The sequence below is a fragment of the Colossoma macropomum genome, unplaced genomic scaffold, assembly GCF_904425465.1.
Source record: "Colossoma macropomum unplaced genomic scaffold, Colossoma_macropomum, whole genome shotgun sequence".
Classification (NCBI taxonomy): Eukaryota; Metazoa; Chordata; class Actinopteri; order Characiformes; family Serrasalmidae; genus Colossoma; species Colossoma macropomum.
The window spans coordinates 1,704,646-1,728,326 of record NW_023494793.1 but is presented as its reverse complement, the minus strand read 5'-3'; the positions used below and the strand labels follow the sequence as shown (position 1 = coordinate 1,728,326).

At 40.3% G+C, this 23,681-nt stretch overlaps 2 protein-coding genes across 2 annotated transcripts; one reads left to right on the top strand and one right to left on the bottom strand.

Annotated features, from left to right (window-relative positions):
* The first annotated feature begins 4,591 nt into the window (after positions 1-4,591).
* LOC118813036 (GTPase IMAP family member 8-like) lies at positions 4,592-16,094 on the top strand. Its single transcript, XM_036578170.1, has 5 exons — positions 4,592-4,694; positions 7,997-8,698; positions 10,717-11,415; positions 13,210-14,076; positions 15,410-16,094. The coding sequence occupies exons 1-5, from the start codon at positions 4,652-4,654 to the stop codon at positions 15,661-15,663; spliced, it is 2,565 nt and encodes an 854-aa protein (XP_036434063.1). The 5' UTR covers positions 4,592-4,651; the 3' UTR covers positions 15,664-16,094.
* Positions 16,095-18,313: 2,219 nt separating this feature from the next.
* Positions 18,314-21,888, bottom strand: crybb2 (crystallin, beta B2). The gene is made up of 5 exons (XM_036578183.1): positions 21,826-21,888; positions 21,341-21,459; positions 20,313-20,445; positions 19,082-19,224; positions 18,314-18,482 (listed from the first exon to the last, which is right to left on the bottom strand). The coding sequence occupies exons 1-5, from the start codon at positions 21,886-21,888 to the stop codon at positions 18,314-18,316; spliced, it is 627 nt and encodes a 208-aa protein (XP_036434076.1).
* Between the last annotated feature and the right edge of the window lie 1,793 nt (positions 21,889-23,681).

Genomic DNA, 23,681 nt, shown 5'->3' with positions numbered 1-23,681 from the left:
GTTGAGGTCTGGACTCTCATTTTTCGGAACACAGTCAACCTCGGCTAGGTTAGCTTCAGTGTGCTAATCAGCTAGCCATGCAAACTTTGTAAATGCAGAACGTTTTCTGTGACGTTTGACCTACATAGAATTAGTGAATAATTTCTTTGTCTGGCTATAAACTTTACAACCATGGTGTGAAGGTTTTTTGTCACTATCCATGTAGCCTTTAGCATGCTAACTAGCAGAGTAATGAAGTTTATCAGATGGAGTAGTTTTCTGTCTAAAACTCAGTTGCATTTTAAAGTAGTTTGCTTTTATGGCTTTTAAACAAATGTCCATCATTTTTTGAGGTTTGTAAAGGAAAATAGATCATGTTGCAGTGATTTCTGGGTAAGTTCTGCTGCTGAAGTCAACACTCATGTTTGCCGAAGGTTCATGTAAACTTCCCTTACACTAATAAAGTGACGGAACGACCCTTTAGGTGACGTTGTGGGTTTCCTGAGGGGAAATGACGAGACAGAGTTGACAAAGCTTTGTTAAAACGGTATTGGAGTGTATGGCCAAGGGTACTTTAACAAATGTATTCGTTGAAAATATTTTTAAAATGCCTTTATTTACAGTGCTGTGAAAAAGTATTTGCCCCTCACCTTATTTCTTCTATTTTTGCTAATTTGTCACCTTTAAATGTTTCAGATCATTCAGCTAATTTTAATATAAGAGCAAAACAATGTGAGAAAACATAAAAAGCAGCTTTAAAATTATCATTCCATTATTTGAACGAGTCCTTTCTGTGTGGGGTTTGCATGTTCTCCCTGTGTCTGGGTTTCCTCCCACAGACGTCAGCCCAATTGGACACCCTACATTACCCCTAGGGGTGTGTGAACAAATACGGCTGTGTGTGACTGGTGGCCTGTCCAGGGTGTTTTCCTGGCTTCCGGCAAATGACTGCTGGGATAGGCTCCAGCACCACTGTGACCCAGAAGGATAAGCGTTTTAGAAAATGTGTGTGTGTGTGTGTGTGTGTGTGTGTGTGTGTGTGTGTGTATCACTCATGTGACAATTGCCCTGTTATGCCTAATAACTGCTTGTGCCACCCTCTGCCATCAAACTACCGTGATAACTGTACATCATTATGGAGGAATTTGGGCCCCTTATCTTCGCAGAACTGTTTTAATTTGGCTACTTTGGAGGGATTTCAAACATGAACTGACCATTTAAGTTATTGAGATGGGATTCAAGTCAGGACTTTTGTTGACCTTCAACAAAAATATGCCCAAGAAAGAGAGATATTGTGATTATGACACTGAAAGGATAACTGAATTGTTATGCAGGCCAAAACGTGTCTTTCAGAAGCTTTTCATGGAGCTGGATATCATGAAGATCTGCCCAGGAGCAGGTTTATGGAAGTCCAGAGGGGCCATAACCAACATTATTTTGAGATGACAACACAAGTCGTGCTCTCAATATAACAATCCAGAATATTATAGCTGCAGCTCATGGCCTCTCTGGGCTTTAGTATAGTTTGGAGAAATGAATGAGCAAATTAGCAGCTCATCCAGCTTCTCTCTTTTTCATATATGCAACAAGTAAAGCAGGACGATGTTGTGGCTGTAGGGAAGGCAAGTGATCAGGGCGTCCCCTGCGGTCTGCATTCAAAACAGAGGTTAACAATAAAATGTTGTAACTGGTTTAATTTTATTTTAATCTGTTGTATTCGTAGCTGCTGGGCTTGTGCCGCCACAAAAATTATGTTTAAAGTTCCAAGTTTAAAAGTTTTTAAATGATTATTAAAAGTTTCCCTATGGCAAAATGAATGGAAATTGAAAATGTTATGAAGGTGTCCAGCAGATGGCGCTGGTCTGCGTTTTCCATTCCTGGAATAAACAAAGACCAGTTTATTGTTTGTCATGAAGGAAGCTAAACGCAGTAGACATGTAGAGTAGATTCAGGCATGTGAGGGAAGTTTAAAGGTGAATTCCACTGTTTAATTAAAGTTTCTCCATAACTAAATGATTCAAAGTGGTTTGGTGTGAAATACTTCATTCTAGAGAAACCTACCAAGGCAGAATGGGCCCTTTTCTCACATTCTGTTAAGAGGAAATAGCAACAAAGCAGTGAACAACACATCTGGTTGGCCTGTGTGGTGTCCAGTGTGGTGCCCAATCTCACATGCTCCAGGCCAGACCTGATTTCACTTCCCTTTTCTGGTCACTGTTTTTGCAGCGTCATTGGATGAATCATACCCATCACAGCCGTCAACAGCTCTGGGAGGAACCTCAGAAGGCGTAGGTAGATGTGTATGTGCTTGACTTTTTGTGAACTTCAATATATCGTAAATAAACACAACAAAGCTAGCACAGAATTAAATCAATGAAGTTTTGCAGTTTACTGTATTGGCTTGCATGATAATAAAACATGCTAACTTGCTGTCCCTGGCCGAGGGTCCTCGGGAAGAGAAATCAGGGCGGGGGTGCGAGATCAGGCTTCACAGCGGTCGTTTAAAAAAATGGAAGTAAGGCACTTCACAAGTCTTGAGGACCTTCTTTACATATCAGGCAATTTCCAAAAGAATATACACACAACACACACACAAAGAAGAATAAGGGATACAGGCTGTTCCTCATTACGTTTAAGACTTTCAACGTAAGTTACTTTAATACAGCCAGCTAACTTAGCTAACCTAGCGACAGAGCTGGCTTATGAGGAGCCTGGCCGCTTCCTATTTCCCCCTTATATCAAAAATAGGACTGCTAAACAGCAGAGGGCGCCCGCGAGCGTGTCCTCAATGAATGGGAGTGAATGGAGCTCAATGGCTAAAAGCTAAAAGTTAAAATAGTTTCTAATCTCTCGCCCAGAACGTTTCTTTAATTTTAGAAAGTAGACGGATGAATTTCACTAAAAAAGCAAAGAAATCTCACCTGTATGTTTCCTTTTTTCTACAGTAAACGGGTTTTGGGCAGCAGAAGGCGGGCATTACTGCTGCTGAGTGCTGATTGGTTGGCGAGAGGAGCAGCTCATTGGCTGTTCGCGCTCACTGACATCGTGAATGTACATGAGGTGCCGTGTTAAACTCCTATAACTCGAGTTTAAAAGCTCTTAAAAATATAACAGCAGTGTTAAAATGTTTTATGCTGTTCTGTTCAGGAAATGATTGTATTATTTTACATTAAAAATGTTTAAACATTTATAAACTCTGATTTTGCTCAAATGCGCCATATCAACCCATTCATTTTGGACTCACTCAAGAGCGCCCTGAGTGGGAATTCTGCTCTCTACAAGTTCTCTGCTAGCTAACAACCTACCCTAGCGAGCCAACTTAGCCAACCAGACATTGTTGTTTTCATATTTATATATTTTTAATATTTTATATGTAAATATACTTTCAAATGTTGTGAATGAGGAGGTGATAGTGAAGGCCAGATCATACAGATCAGCTACCAGCACTGACCAACACATGAGTTTAAATCTGTGGTCGCAGTGCTTTATTAGGTCATTTTTTATTAAGTCGGCCTCTTAGTCAAGTGTTCTGTTCCACCTTAAATGGTGCTGCAGTTACATTCTGGTGCCTTCACATCACCTAAGCTGACTGCTGCATTGTTTAAGGTGGAAAGGAAATTTGAATGAGAAGCTAAAGATACGTTTACTTCCTCATTGACACTCAGTAACTACTAACACAGATACACAGTATCATCCGTTCCATGTGGATGCTCTTAAATAAACAGATTCTTGGGCTCTTGAAAGTTATTCCAAAGGGAACAGCAGGGTTGAGCACCACCTCTGAGCATGAATCCACCCGATGAAGTCATCACTGTCAGCAAAGTGACGGCTGCAGACAAGAACGCCGGAATTTACTCTAAAATTAGGCCCCTCTACTCTTTGGGATCTATTCTGATCTTAACATGGTTGGTTGGAAATGTATGAAATCCCAGGTGTGGCTGTTTTTGAGTTTTGGCACTGAGGAACACAACAAAACACCTTAAAGCTTGACTGTGCCTTTTATTTTGGTTCAACCGGAAACAAAATTACTTACAGAAACTGATGGAAATGTGAAAAGGCTCCATTGTTCACAGTGGTGGTGATAGGAACCGGATGTCCACCTCTAAAAGCTCCCTCACAGAAAGTTACTACATGAAATGGTTATGAGTTCACTGCCTGATGACTGAGACACTGTTTTAAGAGGTTTTGAGAGGATTTTGGCCTAAAATATACTTTTTAAAAACCATTTATGGCGAAGGGATTCATGCAGAGTGCAAGGAAGCAAAATAGTCCCGAAAGAAAATTTCCTATTTCCACTGTTTTACCTTCATCCAACATTCAGACTCAGAAGACATGTGTAGGTTCATTGGTGGTTTGGATAGTAAATAAAATGGTTTTAGAATAAATATAGCTTTATCTCTTTCCTTTGTCAAATAGCATAATAAAAGGCCTTTGTGTTGATATTCACTTTCTATTAGAGTGTTATAGACGGATTGCCTGATTTTCTTTAAGCTGAAACTGCCATTTTTAACAGTGGGTGAGTGGGTGTGGGAGCTTGAGGGTTAACAGGCTTTGCTGATGCTGTTGCAAAACATGCAGAACAAGTAAAACCACTTCACGGCAAGAGGTTGGTTGTTATTGTGAGCGATTCCTTCAGCAGAGAAGAGCACCAGGCAAGAAAGAGAAGAACAGAATGAATGAAGCATGTTGTCCCTCTAGCAGCAAGTCTGCTCCAGGTAAGATCATAGAAAGCCATGAGAAACCCGGCTTAACTGTGATTCTGACACACTGTACTGACACAGAGTATACCTACCATACAGTGTACGTATGTATATGTAGTATCGCAAGTGCTTAGGGTGGTCGTTCTGGAATAAGAGGTGAGTAGTGACTAGTTCGAGTTGATCAGGAACTGGAGTGAAATGATAATACTTCTGATAATGTATATTACTCAGTTCTGTTTTAGTCATTAACAGTTAGCTCCTAGTTCTCCTTCTAGGGGTTTAAATTCATTCTTTTGTGCTGTTTCAGCTTCTTTACTGTTAATCTCTTTTCTCACTTCTGAGTCTCAAGTCTCTGAGGTTTAAGTCCAAGTCAAGTCTCAAGTCTCTGGGGTGTGAGTCTGAGTCCAGTATCAAGTCTCTGGGGTTTGGGTCCAAGTGAAGTCCTGAGTCTCTGGGGTGTGAGTTGCAGTCGAGTTTCTGAGGTGCGGGTCTGAATCAAGTCTCAAGTCTCTGAGATTCAGGTCCAAATTGAGTTTTGAGTCTCTTAGGATCAGGTTCGAGTTGAGTCTCGAGTCTTTTAGGTGTGAGTCTGAATTAAGTCTCTGAGGTGCGAGATCAAATCAAGTCTTGAGTCTCTGAGGTTTGGGTCAAAGTTGAGTCTTGAATCCCTGAGGTGTGAGTCCGAATTAAGTCTCAAGTCTCTGAGGTGCGAGTCTGAATCAAGTCTCGAGTCTCTGGGGTTTGGGCCCAAGTCAAGTCTCGAGTCTCTGAGGTTTGGGTCCAAATCAAGTCTTTAGTCTCTGAGGTGTGAGTCCAAATCATGTCTTGAGCCTCTGGGAGTCTCTAAGAATTGAGTCCGAATCAAGTCTTGTGTCTCTGAGGTGAGTCTAAGTTGAGTCTTGAGGCTATGAGATGTGAGCCCAAATCAAGTGTTTTTGTCTCTGGGATCTGAGACAAAGTCAAGTCTCGAGTCTCTGAGTTGCTGGTCTGAATCACATCTCCAGTCTCTGAGGTGCGAGTCTGGATCAAGTCTCGAGTCTCTGAGGTGCGAGTCTGAATCAAGTCTCGAGTCTCTGAGGTGCGAGTCCGAATCAAGTCTCGAGTCTCTGAGGTGCGAGTCTGAATCAAGTCTCGAGTCTCTGAGGTGCGAGTCCGAATCAAGTCTCGAGTCTCTGAGGTGCGAGTCTGAATCAAGTCTCGAGTGTCTGAGGTGCGAGTCTGAATCAAGTCTCGAGTGTCTGAGGTGCGAGTCCGAATCAAGTCTTGAGTCTCTGAGGTGCGAGTCTGAATCAAGTCTCGAGTCTCTGAGGTGCGAGTCCGAATCAAGTCTCGAGTCTCTGAGGTGCGAGTCCGAATCAAGTCTCGAGTCTCTGAGGTGCGAGTCCGAATCAAGTCTCGAGTCTCTGAGGTGCGAGTCTGAATCAAGTCTTGAGTCTCTGAGGTGCGAGTCCGAATCAAGTCTCGAGTCTCTGAGGTGCGAGTCTGAATCAAGTCTCGAGTCACTGGGAGTCCAAGTCGGGTCTTGAGTCTTCTGAGGGACCATAAGTGAAACCCTTTGTGGGGGCCCTCCACTCACTCCAGTTATATTATTTTGTATGTAAGAATGTCAATTAATTAATACTTAATTTTTCAGTTAGCATTTATGAAAATTGTTAAGTTTAAGTAATTATGATTCATTAAATAACCTAAGTAATAACATACAGGGAAAACAATCTATAATTAAATGATCTCTATAAATGAATACAAAACAAAAAATTACAACATGTGATGCATAATTTACGATTATGTACAGTAATCATACTTATTTTGGGGTCGTTAAAAAGTCTTTCATGATATTTTCATAACATTTTTTGTGGGCTAATTCCATGACTGACAATAAATAAAAAAATAAACAAATACATAAATAAATAAATACTCACAGGACCCCTTGAGGCGTAACGGTGCTAAGTGGTAACACTTATAGCAAAAAAACTGCCCTGTTGTTGTTGTGTCTAGTCTTGTTTTCTGGGTTTGATCTGAGGGGTCAAAAAAAAAGACAAAAACCATCCCTCTTATAACATGACTGCCCCCCTTTCTATCCCCTTTGGGTCTCTTAAGTCTATTCTCAACATTTTTGTTCCATCATATGTGAGATTTACATACTGTTTGGTACAGCTCACTATCAGGGTTGCCAGGTTTGCAATTTTCCCTTCTGAATTAGGCTTGTTTTGTGGGAGAAAATTAGAAAGTTGCAGCTTCTGTTGGCCGGCTTTTATGCAAACTTTGAGGTCTTTGGGGGGATTTTGGCAACCCTAACCACTGTAAAATATGCAGCAGGGTCTGTTCATTTAAAAAAAGAAAACAACAGGTACCAGCGTTAACCAGCGAGTGATGTTTTTACATGTAATAAAACTGACAATTGGAGCTTATAATTTCCAGGACTGTCTTAATATTTAGTAAAATAAGAGCTGGAATTAATATGAAAGAATAAAAGCAACTTTGCCAACTACTTCTCCAGAATGAGTGTTGCTGCAGTGTTGCTAATGTTATGGTGATGAGTGTTAACATCACGCTGATTAACACCCGGTTAACACACCGCCTGATGTTGTAAATGTTCTTAGTGCTGTGGAGAGGGAATTTTATTAGAGGGAATAAAATGCTGAGTAAAGAACTATCATGTCAAAAGGCACCAATAAATGATGCAGCACTGCACACAGTGAGCAGCACTGAGGAGTTCGCGTCTTACGGGCTTCTTCAGGATGGCTGACCACTCCAGAGCTACAAGAAGGGCTTTGACTTCAGAGGGCAAAACATTTTATGTGTATATTCAAGTACAACTAATACACATAAGACAACTGTAGTAAAATGAATAAATGATTATTATAAAAGTTACAGAGGTTATAGTTTGTTATATAGAACACTTTATATTCTATATCGTTGCTGTCAGAACGAAACCTCATACCTCAACTTTCAGCGTTTTTCAGGTTTTGTCATAATTTGAAAAATACCTGTTGCTCTTTACATTGGATGTAAATTTCATGATGAATCAACCAAAAGAAACGGCTCAAAATGACTTGAAGAAAGTCTGGTTCCATTGACTTACATTAAAAGTAAAGAAGGTTTTTTGCTTCTCCTGTAAAGTTTCCATTTTGGAGATATGAGGTTTTGTTCCGACAGCAGCGATATAAAGAAATACCAGACTGGCTAATCTGAAAAGCTATACTGACTGGAAATGACATACATAATCCTGAGTAAATGCTTTTAAATAGTACAGCAAAGCAACAGTAACAAATCTTGACTTCTAAATGTTGAATTTAAGCCTCTTTTCCTGCTTGCAGAGGACGCACAGTGTCTTACTGATATGAGGATTTTACTGCTGGGCAATAAAGCAGCAGGCAAGAGTTCATCCATAAGCACCATCCTGGGCAGCGAAGGGCCGAGTCTGAAGACCGCTCAGTGTGTGAAGAGGCAAGGAGAAGCTGAGGGAGTAGCGCTCACTGCGATTGAGGCTCCAGGCTGGTGGAGGAATTACAGAGTGAAGGACACTCCGAATTTAAACGCTCAGGAAATCGTACTCAGTGCGTCTCTGTGTCCTCCAGGACTTCATGCAGTGCTGCTAGTGGTCCGCCTGGACACTCGCTTCACAGAGACGTGCAGAAGAGCACTGGAGGAACGTCAGGGCTTGTTTCTGACTGACAGTGTGTGGAGTCACTCCATGGTGTTATTTACCTTTGGAGACTGTCTTGAAGACACCACAGTCGAGAAGCACATTGAGAGTCAAGGACACGCCCTCCAGTGGCTCGTGGAGAAATGTGGGAACAGAGTCCATGTGTTAAATAATAAGAAGAGGGACTCCAGGCAGGTGAAGGAGCTGCTGGAGAAGATTGAAGAAATGGTGATGGGAAACGGTGGACGTCATTTTGAGGTGGACTGTAAGACTTTACATGACCTAGGAGTCCAGAGAAGAACGGATGAAATGAAAGCAGCGGAAAGACTGATCAGAGCACAGACGCAGAAACAAGCCCTTACATGTCAAACAGGTAAGAGAATATTTGCGAGAAGAGCTGCTTTAAAGCTGCACTCTTAAAAAAAAAGGTTTGTCGTGGTTCTAAACTAAAGAACAGCAGGTGTTTATAGAACCATGAACACTCAAAGAACCACTTGAATGCATAAGTGGTGGTTTGTATGGTTAGATTGTTCTTTATGATGGAAATCTACTTCTTTATTGGTTCTTAAAGAATCACTGGTTCTTTATGGCATCAAAAAGTTTCCACTATTGTTACGAATCAAAAAAACGTTCTATATAGAACCCTTTTTGATAAGCATGTAGGACTACCAACAACTAAATACAATAAGATCAAAATATTTTTTTGTTTTGATATGTGCACTGTGATGATGTCAAAGATGATCTATTCAGGTACATGCTTAAAAAAGATGGTTCTTCAAGAGTTCTTTAGTAAAGAATATGGTTCTATATACAACCATAAACACTCAAAGAACACTTTGCATGATTAAAAGGCTCTTTGCCTTAATTAATTGATGATTAAAGGGCTTGTTGCATTGTCAAGGGGTTCTTTACTAATGAACCCTTGAAGAACGATTTTTTTCAGAGTAGTATAGAAAATGGTTCTATTTAGAACCATGAACACTCAATGAACACATTGCATGATTAAAGCGTTCTTTGCATGGTGAAAGGGTTCTTCAGATTGATGGAGAATGCATTGTAGGTGGTTCTATATAGTATCTTTTTGAAAAGTGTTCAATATAGCACCAGAAGGGTTCCTCTATTGTGACAACGTCAAGCTTGTAACCATAGAGGAACCTTTTTTATACATATATAGAACAAAAAGGTTTTATACAGAACCATCTACAGCACATTCTCCATCAATCTGAGGAACCCTTTCATGAAACAAAGAACCCTTTCATTAGGCAAAGTGTTCTTTGATTGTTCATAGTTCTGCACAGCACCATTTGTAGTTTATGATTGCAAAAATTGTAAAAATGATTGTAGGGCATTAAAAGAATGCTGCAGGTTTTCCACTGCAGTACCAGTATAGTCAGCTGAGTAGTACAGCATTGCATCATTGGCATGTAAATGTACTTTGCAATCAATAATGGAGGTGGATATTAATATAGATATCAAATAATAATGGCCTGAGGACTGAACCTTGAGGGACCCCCTTAGTCACCAGCAGTAACTCTCATTTACTTTGTCTTGGGGTCACACAGTGCTGTTTATCAAAGAGATCATTTCCAATCCAGTGGGTAGATCTGTGGTCAAAACCAATATTTTGAAGACTTTTTAAGTAGGGAATGGTCAGAGAGAGGTCAGAGACATCACTAAAAATGGGATATTAATGAAAATGTATTTCTAATGTCCTCTGGCCAATACATTTTTTCCATATTTTCCTCTTCCGATCTAATTACAAGGCTGACGTTGGTTGTCCTGCCCAAACAGCTTTAACAAAACTGTGTTCCATCACTGTCTCTCTGTGTTTGAGTTAGAAACCGAGATAAAGCTAACCACCAAGCAAAAGCTAGCCTAGCAGGCCTAACTGAGCTTTAGAAACAGCTCTGCCTGTTTTTTGTCTGTGCGTTTGTTCATGAATCCATCCATGAACAGGATAATCAGATAATCAGAATCCAAGTCTTATTGTATTTGGGACACCACAAGACGCTGCATGCTGCTTGGATGTATAAGCACCCAATGCAACATGCTCAGTTAGCACAATGCTAATTCTCCTGCCTAACCTTGTTAGCTGCACTACCTGCATTAGCCTCATAGCTCTAGTGCAAAACTAAAGAAGCAAACATGTCTTGGCTGATCGACCACATTTTGGCTTGTAAATTTAATGTTTTGGGCAAACTTTCAGCTTAAAAGTGAAAAGAAGCATATAAGATAAAACACAAGTGTCAATTTTATTTATTATTATTTTGATGATAGAAAAGTACAAATTAAAGTTTTATAAAAACCATTTCTGTTTTAACACAAGCCACTAAAACATACTTGCTTTACAGGCTTCCTTTCACTGGCTTTTTTCTCTAATAACTTTTACAGCTCAGACCCAACAAGAACTGAGAATTTTGCTGGTTGGACACAGGCATTCAGGAAAGAGTTCAGCAGGGAACACCATCCTGGGCAGAGAGGAGTTTGACTTAAGGACGACATCAAAGTGTGTGATCAAAGAAGGAAAAGTAGCAGGGAGGCTGGTCACTGTGGTAGAAGCTCCAGGTTGGTGGAACAACTACAGCGTAAAGGACACACCAGCGCTAAACAAGCAGGAACTCTTGTGCAGTGCATCTCTATGCCCTCCAGGACCTCATGTCCTGCTTCTGGTCATACGAGCGGACGGCTCATTCACGATGCAGAACAGAAAAGCAATCGAGGAACACCTGGAGCTTCTCGGAGCGGAAGTCTGGGATCACACAGTGGTGCTGTTTACCTATGGAGACTGGCTTGGAGAAACTAGCATTGAGCAACACATCGAGAGTGAAGGATATGCACTGCGGTGGCTCGTGGAAAAGTGTGGAAATAGATACCACGTTTTCAATAACAACTGCAGGGATGATGGCAGTCAGGTCACAGAGCTCCTACAGAAGGTAGAGGAAATGGTAGCAGGAAACAGCGGGCAACATTATGAGGTCGACAGCCTTTTAATAGAAGAAGTGCGAAAACAACAGAAGGCAGGAGAGGAACGTGCAAAGTTGAGAATGTCAAACATGATGGAGAAGAGACAGACACTGAGAGTGCTGAGGGGTATGATACCGATTCTTCCTCGCCTTACTGGTAGCGCAAGAACACCGGTTACATGAGGCTCAGAGAAAAGATGTACATTTTATGACCAGTGTTGACTATGATTTTAAATGCTTTAATAGCTTTAATAAACTCAGAATTTGAAAATGCCAGCTGCCCTTCACAACATGCTAAAATGTTATGATGAATGAGCTAAAAGGAAAAGCTTAAAATTACTTGGTTAGGTTCTATGATCTCCTGTAAAGTTACCATATTGGCGATATGAGATTGTGCTTCAACAACAGCAATATATTTCTAAAGATCTGTTATTAAAACCTTCACAGTCAGTTGGTGATAAACCATTACTGGTGATGAAAGTATATCTTTTATGTAGTCTTATTGTATTTTTTTCCCGGAATTCTGAGACGTCCACTGATTAATTTTATCTATGTAGTCAAACAAGCAGCCTATACACTAAAGACAGAGTGTTGTTTACATTCAGATGAAAGCTAATTGTACTTGTATTAATTATGCCAGTCAAGGGAAGCATATAAACTTGAAATAATGTATGCCCTAGAATTGAGACTTGCGGGACACCATAAGATACTGCATTCTGCTTAGACGTATATGTACCCAGTGCAATGTATACAGGTGGCTCAAAGCTAATTGTGGTGCATAAGCTTGTTGACTGCATTAGCTACATTAGCCATGTAGCAAAACTAAAGAAGCAAGCTGTAGACACCAAACATGTCTTGGCTGATCGAGTGCATTTGTGGTAAAAGTTCAAACTGAAAAACGTGGGGGAAAGAAAGCAGGAAGTAACTTTATATTAATTATTATGGGTTTGTAGCTAATCAAAACAAGCAAAGAAAGTTTGTTTAAAGTCTGGATGAATTTGGTAAAAAGTTAAGCCATTATTCATTAAAGTTGCAAAGATTTCTCCGCTTTTATTGACGCAACAGCTACTCTGCATCTGATTCATGAAAGTTTTGCACGATGTGGAAACCAGTTATGATGCAAATGATAAATCAGCTTCAGCTCGTAAAATCAAGCACAGCCTACCAGAAACTAATTTACATATCATTTACATAAGACTCGCCCCAATTCTTGCAGATATTTCGGCAGGGAGCCAATAAAGCTACAGCATTCAGCAGCTCATGAGCCAATGGCTGTGCTGGTAGGTGGAGTTTGAGGTCGAGCGGTGAGTGCGCTGCTCCCCCTATTGACCAAACTTTCTAGTGTTAAAGTTATGACAACTGCAATGTAGAAAATATGAAATAAACAAAACATTTTTTTAAAGATGATAGCCAGTCCACCCTTGCTGTCAGGGAAATCGGTTACACTTTAATTGGATAGTACATGGTAGATGCTTTGTAGATATTTATTTTACTTTCAAGTTACACTGAGCTAAATATCCACTAAATTGGCCATATTTTTTTTTTAACTTGGCACTAATCCTAACCCTAACCTTAACCTCAACCCAAAACCTAAACCCAACCCTCACCCTGGTCCAAATCCTAACCGTAACCCCACCACTGTTTAGAATCAACTGAGTTTCAACAGATAGTTTATTAAGAATCTGAACATCTGTAGATAATCTATAGGGGACTATAGTGGACTCCAAATAAAGTGAGACTGGGAAATGTGTGTGTGCTATTTATGCAGCTTTAATGAATAAGGGATTATGTGTACAGTCTTGTTTTGTAGGGGATAAAAAGTAAAAAGTTTTCATTACATAATGACAATAATAAATGATCAACTTTGGGTTGGTATGCTGTGTTGTTTAACATTCCTTCTTACACCTGTTCTGCCTTATAGGTGAAATACATCATCTAACCGATCTGAGGATTGTGATGCTTGGGGGCATGTCTTCTGGGAAGAGCTCCACAGGAAACACTATTCTCGGCAGTGGGGAGTTTAGCTTAACAAGTAGTTCCAACTGTGTGAGCCGGCGAGGAAAAGTAGGGACCAGACAGGTCATTCTAGTTGAGGCCCCAGGCTGGTTGAAGTGTTCCTATGTGGGACTAACTGCCGAATCTGTCAAACAGGAGGTCATGCGGAGTGTAACTCATGCTGTGCTCCTCGTTATACAGACAGATACGTCATTCACAGAGAACGAAAGGAGAACCCTGGAGGAACATCTCAAGCTTCTTGACGAGAGGATTTGGAATCACACCATGGTGCTGTTCACGTGTGGAGACTGGCTAGGAGACTGGAGCATAGAGGAGCACATCGAGAGTGAAGGGAAAGCTCTCCAGAGGCTTGTTGAGATGTGCAGGAACAGGTACCATGTCCTGAACAACCAGGACAACGGTGATAGCGCTCAAGTCACGGAACTGCTAGATAAGATAGAGGAGATGGTGGTGGAAAATGGTGGGTATTCACCTGTGCAAGGGCCAAAGCCTTCTCCGGTGAAGGTCCAAAGGCATTGTGAGGATGCAAAAGAGCATGAGCATTTAAACGTCAGGACAGATAGAATGGCCTTTAGCCAGCATGATGAGGATGAAAAGAGAAAAGGAGGCTTGACTGAGATGGATCAAAAAAAGGGAGCTGCTGATGCCGTCCCAGATGACACTTTGGATGAAAAGAGTCCACTGCCCACAGTTACAGACACGACAAAAAAATGGACATTTTCTGATATGCATATTCACAAAGCTCGTAGTATGCAGCACTTGAAGCCAACGAGTAAGTTTCTTTAAATTTAACTTCAGTTAACATTATAATACACTTGGACTGCTCTTAATAAGCCTTACCAAGCCAGTCGCTGGTCCTGCTGCCTGTTTTAAATAAAGGCCATTTTTCTTACAAGGAAAATGGCAGATTCAGAGTTTTTGTTTTTTGGGCCAGTTTTGGGCCCTGTGACCAGAAGGTCGCAGGTTTCGAGCCCCTGAGCTGACAGTACATGACTGAAGTGCCCTTGAGCAAGGCACCTAACTCCCAACTGCTCCCAGGGCACTGTGGGCACTGCCCACCACTCTGGGCAAGCGTGCTCACTGCCCCCTAGTGTGTATGTGGTGTTTCACTGCACAGATGGGTTAAAATGTGGAGGAAAATTAACTGCTCATCACAGTTTTAGGGTGAATGAAAGTATTTTCTACAGCACTTTTATTTGTGTATTATACATTCTATGCACAGTTCATACAAATGTCATATTCAAATAAGGCCTTTAGATATTGAGATATTGATATAAGATAAACATATTACAGACCCAACACTCAGGAAAGGTTATGCACAAGATTATGATAATTAGTGCACAAATAAAAGTATTGCCAGATTTAGCAGCATCTAGTGGTGAGGTTGCAGATTGCAACCAACTAAATCCTCCTCCCTCACCCCTCTTTTTCCAAGCATGTAGTAGAACCTACAGTGGCTGTCAGGTACATTGGTAAGTTCAATTACCTGTCCAGTAGAAAACAGGCAACTTCGGCATCACTCTGAAACATTTGTCATTTATTAGTGCTTTCCATCTGGAAAAGGCCATCTTAGTGTTGGTCCTCGTAATCTGCCTCCGATTTTGTTTTGCTTCTTCATATTTTTCTAGGATTCACCTTCCTCTGCTTTTTCTCGTGTATAATAATAAGTATTATTCTCCATTTGTCAAAATTTCCATTTGTGTCATCTAAAATGTCTCATAATGCAAAATGTTTACTCACCAATTTTTTTCTATGCCGTCCAACTAGTGCTAAAAACACTGCTTAATGAAGTAGTTATGAGCAGCCAATTAATTAGCCAATTAATGATAAGACTCAATAAGGGAATTATAAAGGACACCAAAGATGTTGTGAAAACACAAATAAAATTGCTGTGGAAGATGCTTAATACAAGTTAGTTATTGTTTTATAAAGTAGCTTTATAAATGAGCAGCTATTTAATGGCAGGTACTGACTTAATATAAACAAAATTAAGACACAATCAATGCAAATCTTCTCTGCCATAAAAAAACAAATGGTCCATTCATAATGTAAAGGACAGCTGATGTCAAAAGGTGTAATCATCTTATTTTTACTTCTTTCCACAGTGGGCGGAGACGACCGTTTTGACAGTGGCTCCGATTATGATTCGGAAGCGTCGTTTACGATGACCAATACTAGCAATATGTATAGGTTGCTACCGTCAATGACATCATCTTTGAGTTCTGGGATCGGCTCTTTGAGAAATGCTGGTTCTCTAGGGTTCAGAGCACTGAATGTCTTTATGAAGAGACCCAAACTGGAGGAGGACAGCACCAGAGCAGAGGTCCAGGAAGAAGAGAAAATACAAGGAATAAGGTGAATCATCGTCCAAAGAAAACAAAAAGACTTAATGACCAACGAAGAGAAGGCCAACCAACCATGAGCCTATCCTTTTATACACTGTGTGACAAAAATTGAATTCTAGTATCAGCATATCAAACAGCACTGATGACAGTTTTCTTCACAATAGTTTTAAGCAGAATTTCTCATTTGTAGTCAATGCCAGTAAAATAGGCCATCATGATGCTTAAAATCAGGATAAATCGAGAGAGAAAACATTAGATGTGTTATCTAATAGATAGATGTGTTAAAATCAATAGCCAGATTGGTTGGTTATTGCAAGTTCACATCCCAGGACTGACTTGATATTCCTGGTTGAGCCACTAGCAACTACCACTGCCTCCACTTTAGGCAGCAAAATGAAAGTCTTCCCTTGTTTGATCAATACAGTATAACAATAGCAAACTACCAACAGACCATAGAAGTCCAGAGTAGAGAATGGCCAAATATACTCTCAGTTATGACAAAAAATGCTAAACACAAGAACACTGGTAATATATATATGTAGCAGAGGTATCTGGGATAACGTCTTACAGACAGAATGAAACAGAAAAGTTTAGAGAAATCCAGGCCTCCTTATCTGTGAAACATGGTGTCGAATACGGCATTGGAGCTAATTTTTTATTTATTGATGGAACTGTAATATCTGGTAATGTTGGTTGCAAATTATTGGCAACCAGTTACTGACGATTTCATTTCAGATTTTGTTCATTTTTTCAGTTACTTTTGATCCGTTGTAATAAGACTGTCTGTCAACCCTTGAAAGTCACAGGTATAAAAAAAAATCAAGCTGGAAGTATTTTTCACTCATAAGTGAAAAATATCACAATTATGTTTGCAAATAGAACATTTTATTGTGGTCTGATCTGATGAAAAGTTGTGTGTGCTAATGTTGGGTGTACAGTTTGTTTTGCACATCTTGTGTCATTTTTTTTTATTTTTGATAAAACAAACAGGAAAAAACTGAAAGTGCAAACCTGTCCGTACAGAATGTCATATTAGTCATTATGTAAACGTGATGAGTTGTGTAGTTGTGTACAGTGTAATATATGAAAACGAAAATGATAACTCTAGATGTCTGAGTTAACTTCGCTGTCATGGTTTAGTGCCAAATCAGATTAGTTGGGCTACAAACCACAAATAGTGTCATTATCCAAAACCCATAGGCTGCACTGTGCATTCATATTTAGCATGTTGCTAAAAGACTTTTATCTCTCTGTATCCTGAAACAACCAGTAAAACACTTTTTCACTGCCATTTTTGTGTTTTAATAGGTTCAAATCATAAAGACCTCCAAACAGAACTAACAATCTGTTGTGTTTCTTTGCTGAGCTGAACATAAGAAAATCCACTGGCACGGTTTCAGTTTTGTGGCTGTTGATGCATAAAATTGGTACCAACAGGATCTCGATGGTCTTCTCTGTCACTTGCAGATGGATCCAACAACAATTCAGTGAATTTATTACTCTCCCAGGTTAGGATAAAGTCGCCAGGCACTGTGATGTCACAAATATGTGCACCAGAACACAAAGGAAACTATCGCTATTAGCATTCATGCTAGCCTTCCCAGAACAAGAGTTATTGTTCATTTTTTCATGCTCATCAGAGGAAAATTCAGATTTCTGTGTAACTGTAGGCACTTTTTGTTAACATCTTAAAGTCTCAGGCTTATTACACACAAAGACTTACTATTCAGTACGTCAGGGACTTCAGTGCGAACTAATGGAGCTGTTCTCAGGTTATAGAGTTGTATAATTAAACTTTGGGCCTGTCCGTGGGTCCGTAGCCCTTTAAGGGGATAAGCTAAAGTAAGCAGGATAAAAGTTGAAGTTAAGCTAACTAGCAAGCAAGTTTGCTAATTACTGAAATTAGACACTTTATCAAGGCACTAAATTAACAAAAAGGCAATTAAAATGTTAATTGCGGTTATTATCACTGTGTTTCTTTATTAATAATTCTCAAAACTCTAATTGTAATTGTAATTTTGCTATTTGGTGATGACCAGAGGACGGGTTCCTATTTTGAGTCTTGGCTCCTCTCAAGGTTTATCCTCATTCTTCTTGCCTTGAACCTTGAATTTCCTGTAAAGCTGTCTTATGGTGATGTCCACTGTAAAAAGTGCTATTATTAATGATTTGGATTCGGTTTAATTGGTTGGGGTTGAGTGATAACTTTGGTAATGTTTGACTAGTTTGAGTCTTTTCTTTGAAAGAACAAAGAAATCTGAAAACTCTACCTGCCTCTTGTTCACATAATTCTCAAAAATATCTTATTTCTGTATAAAGACTCTTGAAATTGTGTAAAAATGTCAATAAAAAATGTGCTCAGTTATTATTCAGCCTACCAAGTTGAAGTTTTGGCAATTATATATAACAAAGTATTGCAAAATGTGGTAGCTGAGAAATTCGGCAATCTGATGCTTTGACAGAGGCAAAAAGCCAAATGAAGCCTCAAAACCAGTTCACATTTCTCATAACGCAAAATCATTTATTCATTCATTAGCAGTAGCACATAGATTCACTGACACAATGGGGCATCGAAGAAATCAGCGTTTAGGAGCGAAGAGGAGGCGAAGAGGAGAAGAGTGACGGCTGGAGAAGGCTGGAGATGGTTAGGGTGCGGGTTGAAGCTCAGTTGGTGGGGTGGAAAGCCCCTCTCTGGTGCCACTGCATGTCGCGGATGCGTCTCACAGACTGGATCTGAGGCAGCTGAGCCCCAAACTCGGCACACTCCTTATACTCTCCCTTCTCAAACAGGTACTGATAGCCTCTGTAGCCAGGGTACTGGTAGGCCACCCAGCTGTGAGGGAAACAGGAGGAGAAAGTGCATCACATACTAGAATATAAGAGAAAATCTTGTGTGATAGTTTAGTCGTGATAGTTTAAACTCTAAGTTTATTCAGTTATTAATCTTGAGACTTATTGTTCAGTAATTAATATAAACTGTTCAGTAATTTGTATAGATAAGCTTTACAGAATCTCATTCAACCTAATGAGAATCTTTGTTCAAAGTTGAGATCATGTTAGATTTTTATTGATCATACAAAGGAAATTTGGCTGCCTGTTCTGGGACAATGAAAGGTTAAGCGTCTCATCCAAGAGAAAAACCTGAGGGTCCTGGGATTTGAACTCACAACATTCTGGTTGCTACAGCACACATTGCTTAAAACTAATCACACAGGCCACCCAGTTCTATTTCGTACACAAAACAAATATGATTTGGATTAATAACTCACCCTAAATGTGGGCATTAAACTGTGTTCTACAGTTTCTCAGTAGGTTGAATTAGATTTTTACCAGCGGCCTGTAAAAATTGCACAGCCCAGCAATAGTCCTACAAAACATATCAACATCAGGAGCCTGTACTTTCTGCACTGTGGTGAATGCAGTTGCACTTACGTGCCGTTCTGCACTCGGACTGAAGAAACCTTCTCCTGGTAGCCGTGAGCGTGGAAGCTGGGCACATCATCATCTATGATCTCGATCTTCTTCCCTGCGAAGCTGGGGTTCTCATACAGCACGATCTTGTGCTCCTGGCTGTCCTGAAATGGCAAAACGACAGAAAGTGAGGAAGAAATTTACCAAAAGAGATGCTGCTACTGAGTGCTAAACTTATTAGCATTACTGCTAATGAGTGCTGATAGGTTAGCATTATTGCTACTGAGTGCTGATTTGTTAGCATTACTGCTACTGAGTGCTGATTTGTTGCCATTACTTGCTGATTAGTTAGCATTACTGCTGCTGAATACTGATTGGTTGGCATCACTGCTACTGAGGGCTGGTTCTATTACGGGTACTGAATGCTAAATGGTTGGCATTACTTCTATTGAATGGTGATTGGTTAGAATTACTGCTACTGAGTGCTGATTGGTTAGCATTACTGCTACTGAGTGCTGATTTGCTGGCATTACTATCACTGAGTGCTGATTGGTTTGCATTACTGCTACTGATTTCTGATTTGCCATCATTACTGCTACTGCACTCTGATTGGTTGGCACTACTGCTACTGAGGGCTGATTGGTTGGCATTACTGCTACTGAGTGTGTTTGGTTGGCACTACTGCTGCTATGTGCTGATTGGCTAGCATTACTGTTACTGAGTGCTGATTGGTTGGTGTGCAGATCAGCCCACTGAAGCACTGAAAGTACATAAGACACTGTTCGGAAAGACAAGTAGAGTTCAAAGGTGCTCAAAAATAGCAGTGTTGGAGTATATACGCAGTTCTGTGTTGGGTAAATGAGCACATTTTTCTGTTTAAAATTATTACGCATTTACAAGCGACTAAGAGCACTGAACTAAACGATTTTGCACAGAAGCTCCAAAGAAAACTACTATTTTTGGGCTTGACCAAGAGAGCTCCTAGCGTCTGATAAACCGAGAAGACAGTACTGAATGACAATTCTTCTCACTTCCATGCTCACAGAGCCCCCTGGTGGCTGCAGCCCCTAAAACACACCTAGTTAATATGGCCAGTTTGGTTATGAGCGTGAGGAGTGGACTACTGCAGTTGAATGGGTTATATAGATCATATATATCATATATACATATTTAAACAAAGAGGAGAAAGGAAGGTTGTGGTCATGTGCTGAGGTGAGTAAATGTGAGTCAGTGAGAGAAGTTTGGTAGTTACCACTTTAATGGGGCGGAAGGAGAAGATGCAGTCGCTGCGTCGGCTATTGGTCCAGGCATCCCAGCGAGGATACTCGCCCTTCTCAAACACAAACTGCTCCCCCTTACAGCCGGGCTGCTCATACCCCACCCACCTACACTCAGCACAGAGAACACGGAACCGGGAGTCAGACCCTCACAGAGACTCTCACCACACTAACACAGTCTTTTCACTCACTCTCCCTCTCTCTCAGTTGTTCATACAGAACTGATGACCTCTTTCCCTAAACCAGTGCTGCCCAAAGTGAGACTCGTAGGCCAAAGCTGGCCTGTAAGGACCTTTGGATTGGCCTATGAGTCACCCACCCACTCACTCAATGACGGAACAAACATACTATATGAATAACATGTTCAATTATGTATTTTTGAAGTATTTAAGACCAAAATATAGAGTAATATATCATAAAATACATTTATAAAAACTTGAATTGAAGCATACGTGCTGTATTTATTTGTAAACTGCCTTTTTTGCCCACCACAAACATTGCAAACAGCCCTGCATTGTTTATTTCTATACGCACCCTAATTTTCATTTATGCATATGAACATATGAACTTACATATACACACAGGTCCAATTTTAGTCTAACTATTTGCCCACTATTATTGCAGCTCTCTCTCTCTCTCTCTCTCTCTCTCTGTCATTCACACAGAATCCATGACCCGTTACCCTAAACCTTTAGGCCAAAGCTGGCCTGTAAGGATGTTTGGTTTGGCCTATGAGTTACACTAACCCCACCCACTGACAGAACAAACATACTTTTATATAAATATATAAATAACATATTCAGTTTTCTATTTTTGAAGTAATTTAGACCAAAAGTATAGTGTAATATTATAAAACACATTTTTCCGAAAACTCAGTTTAAAGCCTACCCATTTATTTACATCTTACATTAGTCCAACTATTTGCCCACAATCATTGCATCTCTCTCTCTCTCTCTGTCTCTCTCTCTCTCTCTCTCTCTGTCTCTCTCACACACACACTCACGGTCCACACAGCACCAGTATCGAGCCCACTTTCTCCACGCCCGCCTCCTGGAGGTTGTTACAGGGCCCAGTCAGCTCATGGCAGCGACCTTGGAAGTTTTCCTGTTCGTAGATTACCAGCTGAGGGAGAGCCGGCGAAAACAGGAGAGAAGAATGATTTATAATAATGATGATGATAAAAAGGAAAAGATTTGTGTTAATCTATTTCTTCTTCTTCTTCTTCTTATTATTATTATATTATAGTAAAACTTTTCATTTTAGTTGCAAATTCGCAAAGTGCATTAGAGTGGACAGATTAAAGATTACAGTTCAAATGAAATAAAAGCACAATTAAAATAAGGAAAAAACAGAGCAATATTTCTCTTCTGTTTCATTCAGATACTGTACTAACAATGTCTACCCTCAGAGAAAGTAATATATGTAACATGTTCCATGATACTCTGTTTCTATACCTTTCTAAAATAATGTTATGTTTCTTTTGTGCACCTTGAAAGCACTGGATCCTGACTGCTGCTGCTTGGTTGTAGGGTTTTGGTGATCAGTTGCCATAGTGAACCAGGATGGGTGTGACGAGCTTCAAGACGTAGGTAATGTTATCATTGCATCCCAAGAAAAAGAGAAAAAGAAAACGTTTCCATGACTACATATAAAGCAGTGATTTAGTTTCTTTATAAAATGTCTATTGAAACCAACAGCAATCAGGACGTTTTTCACCTCATAACAAAATAAATTAATTACTGCAATTAAAATCCAGTTTTCCACATGTTAAAATCAACAATTTAAACCAACACTTTTTGTTCGTTTAAACACACATTTGACACAGAAGGTGGTACAGTAGGACGACTGTTGCTGAGATTGCGAAAGTTAACGAAGGAAACCAAAAAGAAGAATCATTCTATGGACACAGAAGAAGAGGAACGGACGTTGGTGCCTTACCAGCTCCGTGGTGTGCCAGTCTGTACTGGGTGGCATGGGGGGCTGAATATATACAGCCAGCTCAGGGGTGGAAACTCTGCCAAGAGTCGGTTCAGAACACACTCATAATCAGGTCCTAATAGGCTGGCTCGGCTGTCGTGGGGGGGTCGAAGCAGTTCGAGCCAACACACATTCACACACTCACTCAATCCAACACCCCTCCACCACATACCCCCCCACCCCGCCTGCCGGACCACCACCCCAACCAGAACATCATCCTCAGCAGCCCAAATCCTCCCTCCCCTTTTTGATGGCCCACAAAGTTATTTCATTAGTTGTCAAATTTGCCCAGCCACTCTTTGTTCGCTATCCCATGATTCAGCACAACCTGTGCCAAGAGTTTGAGATGTACAATGAGGCCGGCCTGCAAACGTGCTGGTAGACCTGGGAGGGAGAGAGAGGGAGAGAGAGAGAGAGAGAGATTTAACACAATATTGATATTTAACTTATGTGTAGGACTGTAGGACTGTGCAAAGTGAAAGAAACAGTCATTAAGTACAAGTTATTGGTTTTTCAGGAGATTAGATATAAGAAAATCCACTTGCACAATGAAATAGAAAGTCAAAGGAAAATAAGCGAGTTTCTAAAACTGTTCACAAACTGATTAAAAGCTCCAGAGAAAATGTTCCTCCTAACAACCACCTGGAAGACCTGGTAGCCCCCAAAACTGCCCCCATCAGATAAACAGCACTTAAAGCTTTCATCTCTGAGAGAGAGGAGAAAATCAAGCTGCTTCAGATCTGAAAACATCCACAGGTGTTTCTGTCCATCCTTCCACTGTGAGAAGACGACTCAGCGCTGTGGGTCTGAAAGGATGTGTAGCTGTTCAAGAAGAACCTCACTGAGAAAAGGAGACGGACACATCAAACAAAGAAGCTGAACGATGGACTGACCACCCCAGAGTCCAGACCTCAACACCACTGAATGTGTTTGATTACTTCAGAAAACGATCAACCAGCTTCTAAGACTGAACTTGGAGGTGTGTCTGCAGATTTACTTGAGAAACTGAAAGTGAGTCTCCTGAAAAAAAGAAGCTATTATATTTAGTTGTTGTATTTTCTGTCAAATCTATATTATCTGCTTCTTTCCTGAAGTTAAAAATATTTTTGTTGTTTTTGTACTTTTTGTTTTTGTACACTTTTTTTCTGCCAAAGGATTAAAGGATATTCACTCTTCAACTTTGTTTTAGTGTTAAATAATTAATTACTAACGTGTTTCACATCACTAACTAAAACTTAGCCAACAAACAAAGCGACTTTAATTACTGCACAGTGTTGGGTTGCACTGAATAAGGCATTGTGTGAGTGCTGTATATATGCAGATTGACTGGACAAGGGATTTCACAAAATATTAAGCTCAGACTGCAC

Excerpts from the sequence above, each read along its gene's own strand:
- LOC118813036 (XM_036578170.1), top strand. The coding sequence starts at position 4,652 with ATGAATGAAGCATGTTGTCCCTCTAGCAGCAAGTCTGCTCCAG. Across the intron at positions 4,695-7,996 it reads TAGCAGCAAGTCTGCTCCAG|AGGACGCACAGTGTCTTACT; the intron begins GTAAGATCATAG and ends TCCTGCTTGCAG. Across the intron at positions 14,077-15,409 it reads GCAGCACTTGAAGCCAACGA|TGGGCGGAGACGACCGTTTT; the intron begins GTAAGTTTCTTT and ends TTCTTTCCACAG.
- crybb2 (XM_036578183.1), bottom strand. The coding sequence starts at position 21,888 with ATGGCAACTGATCACCAAAACCCTACAACCAAGCAGCAGCAGTCAGGA. Across the intron at positions 20,446-21,340 it reads ATACTGGTGCTGTGTGGACC|GTGGGTGGGGTATGAGCAGC; the intron begins GTGAGTGTGTGT and ends TGCTGAGTGTAG. Across the intron at positions 19,225-20,312 it reads CCTTCCGCCCCATTAAAGTG|GACAGCCAGGAGCACAAGAT; the intron begins GTAACTACCAAA and ends TTGCCATTTCAG.